This window comes from Drosophila willistoni, unplaced genomic scaffold, assembly GCF_018902025.1.
Source record: "Drosophila willistoni isolate 14030-0811.24 unplaced genomic scaffold, UCI_dwil_1.1 Seg145, whole genome shotgun sequence".
Classification (NCBI taxonomy): Eukaryota; Metazoa; Arthropoda; class Insecta; order Diptera; family Drosophilidae; genus Drosophila; species Drosophila willistoni.
The window spans coordinates 464251-470475 of record NW_025814103.1 but is presented as its reverse complement, the minus strand read 5'-3'; the positions used below and the strand labels follow the sequence as shown (position 1 = coordinate 470475).

Below are 6225 nucleotides of genomic sequence, written 5' to 3'. Positions count from 1 at the left end.
ACACGGCAAGCCCCATTGAGTTACTGGAAGATGGCACCATATTTACGACCAACTTTAGAGGAAAGATGACAAACGGCGTTGTAGAATCAAACCTAAACGGGACCTTTGTCATTCAATTCTCAAATGAGTCAGTAACAATCGGCAACAAAACCTTCAGAAGCCAGACGGTTACAAGGATGGTGGCAATACCCTCCACTTTGTCTGAAGTCGTAAACGAAGGACATCGACTTAATGTGGAATACATTCACAACTTGCACATAAACAATTTACGACGCCTCAACACTCTAACGAAAGGGACCACCATCACGGCCGGCTGCGCCATCTTCATATTTCTCGCTATCTCCATAGGTTGGATTCTGAAGAAGACACTCCAAAAACCAGAAACACCACCCTCCCCCAGAGTCACCGGCCACAGATACAATGGATCTCCGGGACGTCAATTTTTGAGGGGGGAGGAGTTAGCACACTCATCCTCACACGAGACCTCCTCTCATACAACCAGCACCCCTGAGACACCTTGTCCTTCAGTTATCAGACCATGCCCCGCACCCCGGCTTCCCGACACCATCCCTTGACCATACACACACCTTCCACACATCTTAGGAACACCAACACTATACACACACCTTTCACACATGTTAGGAACACAAACAGACCACCCACAGCACGCGTGCATCGCGACCCATATCTTTTAGTCAACTAAGCTACCTACATCTTTTATTTCCTGTAAACACACTTAGCCAAGTAAGCAACTTATGTTTATGCGACCCTATCAAAATATGTGACCCAAGACGACCCCCGTGGTCACACTAGGTACTTCATTTCCCTCTTCTAGCATAAGCACTTTTTTGCCGGTCTTTGAATACTACCGGTAAGCAGAATTCGCCGGAAGAGGCGACCCACTTCTGACACGATCCCAACGCCGCTGCCAGCGACACGACACCGCAGCCAGCGCCCTTTGGGCATCTCGGGGTATATTTACAGGGGTATTGCTCGACAGAGCAGGCAGTCTTAGTTTAGACGTAGAACTAGTTATGTCAATTACAACTAAATAAAATCTTATAACGTTGTAAATCAAGTGTTGTGTTGTGTCTCACTGTAAGAATCCCGAGTTTCCCAAGTCCAATCCTTGTATCTAAGGAAGGAAATGGTAAGAATTCCCCTATAAGGGAAATGGAAACTCATAACTTGTATGTACGTACAAGTATGTATGTACATGCATTTACTTACTTACATATGCATGTGTAGGTTGACATATATATTTAAAAAAAAAAATATTACTATGACATGGCTGAACTAAACAAACATTATTAACACACTCATCAGAGAATGAGAAATCAACATGAGTATAAAATGAAATATGGAAGGTTCTTTGGCGGGTAAATAATGAGACGCTATTTTATTTCACTTTTATTTTTAATTTTCACTTTTTCGCTCTTTTTAGCGTGTTCGCAAAACTTTACTGAGTTGCCAGAGGGTCACACTTTGCCTATTTCTACGATACTTATCGCAATGATCAACATCTCTAAGTATTAAAGTTTAAAGTACGATATTCCGTGTGTCCTAAACTATTTTGGTCGATTCAACCTACTACAAATACAACATCTTGCACTCAAGATGAATGCCAGACACCAGATCAATGGCGCTATATATTATCGGTGGTCAAATGTCCAAAATTGGTGTTTCATAATAATCTTGAATATATAAAGAAACATTATTTTTTATTGCGCCCTTTGTATATTATTATACAAAGGAGTTTATCAAAAGTGAACCACTGTGCATTGCACACACTATCAATATTTTGTTACTCTCTGTAGAGGTGTGCGCTCATATCCGCGCCAAGGATGTGTGGGACAGAGGGGGGCGGCTGCTTTTTTTATGGGTATTTTTTTTCTGTCAATTTATTATAATTTATAAACATACATACAAACATATTATACACCCCCTTCATGATGCTAGTTCTTGCTGTATTCTTTCCTCTTTCTTATGCACATACATACATAAGTACATTTATGTACATACATATATGTATGGTATTTTCTTCATACAAAAATGTATGTATACACATATATGTATGTACATACATATACATTCAATTATGTATGTACATACATGTATCACATACATATATGCCTACAACATACATACATACGCTTCAGAGCCTAATTCCGGGAATTCTGGCTCACGCCAGCTTCTACCCATCTACCCGTTCCCATTTGCCCAAATAAAATTTGTATACTAATATTTATTTTTATATATGTATTTGTATTTATTTATGTTTTATGTAAATATTCTATATTTTGTTTTTGCCAAATTTTCCCCTCAACTCCTCCATAGGAGATTTTGGGGAGGATGGTGTTGGTGATGGTGATGAGGGTGGTGGCGGTGCTGCCTCAGCCGTCCTGGCCACCTTGGTCACACTAGCCGCGACGCGCTTCGCGTTCGGCTTCCAGGCCTTCGGCTTCCAGGCCTTCGGCTTACATGCCTTCGGCTTCCACGCCTTCTTGCCCTTGGCGACACCGCGCCCGGGTTTATTTGGCCCTGGCCACCAAGGTGACGTTCTGAAAATAAATAATCACAAAAACTTGTCAAAATTTAATAGGAAAACAATAAAAAAAAAACCATAAATACTTACACAATTATTAAAAACGAACTTCATTCTTAGCGATCATTCATTCTTAGTGCTTAGAGCTGGCACACTCTTCGCTTGCAATTTATGATACAAATGGTTATACATTGGTGCAAGCCATAGTTGTTTGCAGCAAATTTGTTTGCAATTGCAATACCATATGTACATACATACATATATACATATGCATACATAAAACCAGATTTAATTTCATTAACTTTATTCAAATTTTCAAGGAAAGTCTACATAAGTATATATTATATCTTGAATCTTATTTCTCAAAAATTCTTATTAACCAAAATCACAATTTATTGGTGCAGTCGTACCACTATACCAAACCCCCTATTTAAGCGAACCTGTATTTGCCTAATTCCCTTATCACAGCGATGCTTGAGCGGCGAAATGTTGGAAACATATTTTTCCGCAAAAGGTCCCCCACATTTATGCATTTTTCTCGTAAACGTTGCTAGGAATTTTGAATAAAATTACCTAAACACATTCCAGAAAGTCATACCTAAAATCTTTCGGAGTAATAATAATTCCTCATTGTTATGAGAATCACTTCTATGTTTTATTTCTGAATAAAGAAAAATTAGAATTCACCTTTTTGGATCCCTTTGGGGATCGAATTTACTTAAATCTTTTAAACATGTTCCGTTGATTCATAATATCCAAAAAGATTCTTTCATTGTGGCATTTTTATGCTACAATATTCCAAATGCTATATCATGGGTATGGCACTTGAAAATTCAACATCTGCAACTGTTTCCAGAAATCAGATGGTTAATAAATTAATTAACTGCAGTGATGCAGTACTAAATACATGCCTGCATTGCTCAGGCCGGACATATAAGACTAATTATTTTAGTTGCAATAAATGTAATGGGTTTCTTTGCACTAATGTAAGTGCTTGGAAAGCCTATATACCTTAGCTGATACAAATTTTATTTGTAAGCTATGTGAGGTATAAACTTACCTTAAAATTTTAGTTGTGGGCATGCCTAATTGTGGAAACCACGTTAAAAACAAAGATCTATACCAACTTGTGTTAGTGGACACCACTTTAAAAAAAAAGAAGAGCTATTAAATCCGCCTTGCGTGGAAGAAGTGGACTAGGTCTACTGGGGAACCACAATAAAAAAACGCGCCATGAACTCTACCTCAAGGTGGTGCGGAAAAGAGTTCAAATCAGATGCTAATTTCCTTAAGTCCTTTATCTATTTTCCAAAACTATCTTTTGGCACATTTTGTATGGGGAAAATCATAGTTGGTTCGTAAAAATGCAATTTTTTCGAAAACTGTATGAAACCACATAATGAAACTTGGTGGGGACATAGATGAATAACTGGAGGATAATCTGGCATTTCATCTTCATTGAGCAATGTTTTTGGAAAGGATATACACGAAAGCGAAAAAAGGAGAAATTGTCAATACATGGAATGCTCAAATAAAAAAATAATAAAAATAAAAAAAAAAGTATATATATATGTATTAATACAAGTATAAAAAATCATAACTGACGCGCGGGTCCGAACCCATATACTAAAATTTCATAGCTCGCAAATAACTGTTGACACTTTTCCATTGTCTGCAAATAAGTGTCTTTTACTGACACAATTAAAAAGACTCAGACAGAAATTGTTTTTGTCGCGACTGACTTAGCTCGCTCGCGCTCTGATCGAGACAGTTATTTCTGTTTTCGTTTCGCTCAAGTCAAACACTGATCGATTTCTTGAGTTAAATGAAGCAAATTGTCTTTTGCGTATGTATGGGTACGCACACGCGATTGATGCGTTCTTTTTCTTTGCAAGATACATATGTACATGTTAATTGCGTTTGTGAAGTCAGTGTGTGCGGAGCATTATAGTTTTTGCAAAATGGGAAAAGACGAAATTAAAAAAGTTCATAATTTTTTTAGATTCATTGCCGAAGAAAATAAATCTATGTGTAATGTTTGCGGTTTTAAAATGTCTGGGACATATTTAACAAATTTAAGACGGCATTTGACAATAAAACACGGTGACATTTTTAATGAGTGGAGCAAGAGCGGGGACTCCCAAGTACAAGAGAGTGTAAAAAAAAGAAAAATATCATACCTCACGAGTGAAGAATCCATTATTTCTTCAATTATTAAAATAGTGACTACGGATGGAAAACCTTTTCTTTTTCTGGACAGTGAAGGCTTTATGGATATAATGAATCCAATTTATAGTTCACTAGGCATGAACCCAATAACTTCGCGCAATGTTATAAATTTTGTAAAAGTCAAAGAGCACTCAATTAAAGAAAACATTAAAGCTTTAGTTAAAGATAAACTGGTGTCACTCAAAATCGATGTTGCCACTAGAATGGATAAATCCATTTTAGGTGTAAATTTGCAGTTAATCGATGCAAGCCTTTATACAACTGAAATTGTTGTAAAAACGTTAGGCATGATCCAACTCGAGGAGTCCCACACAGGTGCATACATAAAGCAGAAAATTTTAGATATTTTAATGGATTATGATATAAATGTGGAACAAATTTTCAGGTAAAATTTGAATTACAGAAAATATATGTATGTTTTAAAATAATATTACATTTATCCATACAGTATAACATCTGACAACGGAAGAAATATGATAAAAGCAGTTCAAGTTTTAAACGATGCTACAGAGGACTGTCTTTTTAACGACGATACGCAAGGTGAAAGTGTTATGAATGAGCTAGACACCATTGAGTTGGCCAATATTCACCTAGTGAGATGTGCAGCACACACCTTGCAATTGTGTGTAACTGATGTGAATAAGGTCAACGAAATTAACGATAAAATTTCTTCTTGTCGCACATTATGCAAAATGCTGCGCACAGAAACTAATAGGTAAGTAATGTTTATTTATTTCATAAATATATATAATACATCTTTGTATATTTGTTACCTGTACAGACGTTTATTAATCGAACACAAAAAAAACATCCCATCGCTTGACGTCATAACAAGATGGAATTCAACTTATTTGATGATGACAAAATTGGTTGATTTAAAGGACTTTCTGACTACCGAGTCTTACATTTATGTTGACGCAGATTGGGACTGGATGGAGTCTTATATTGACGCCTTTAAGGAATCATATGAAGCTACCTTAAAGTTGCAAGATAAAAATCTAGTTTTTAGTGAGTTTTTTATTATTTGGATGGAGCTTAAATTGGCATGCGAAAAAAGTACAAATTTCATAAAAAAGAAACTGTTGGCCCAGATTAAGATAAGAGAGTTAAAACTTTTAGAAAATGAAGCATTGTTAGCTGCCATTTTCATGGACCCAAGAGTTAATTGCATATTGAGTAATGACCAGAAAAGGGTGGCAAAGCTTAATTTAAAGAAAATTGCATATAGGTTATTCGAGTTAAAGAATGTAAGTTGCAGAATGGTTAAAATTGTTGTCCTGTGTCATTTATGTTTCATGTTAGTAGTTACTTGTATTAACAATTAAAATTGTCTTCGTGGAAAAGTAATACAAAACTAACATCAAAGAAAGATGTTAACATTATTATTGCTCTATTATTACAGACAGCACAAAATGTTCCAGCGCTTGAAGTTCCTGCATCTGAAGATATGA

At 36.3% G+C, this 6225-nt stretch overlaps 1 protein-coding gene across 1 annotated transcript; it reads left to right on the top strand.

Moving 5' to 3' along the window:
• Positions 1–4157: 4157 nt before the first annotated feature.
• LOC124460867 (zinc finger BED domain-containing protein RICESLEEPER 2-like) lies at positions 4158–6225 on the top strand. The gene is made up of 4 exons (XM_047012472.1): positions 4158–5159; positions 5223–5489; positions 5556–6071; positions 6177–6225. Exons 1-4 carry the CDS (start codon positions 4447–4449, stop codon positions 6223–6225), a joined length of 1545 nt encoding a protein of 514 aa, XP_046868428.1. The 5' UTR covers positions 4158–4446.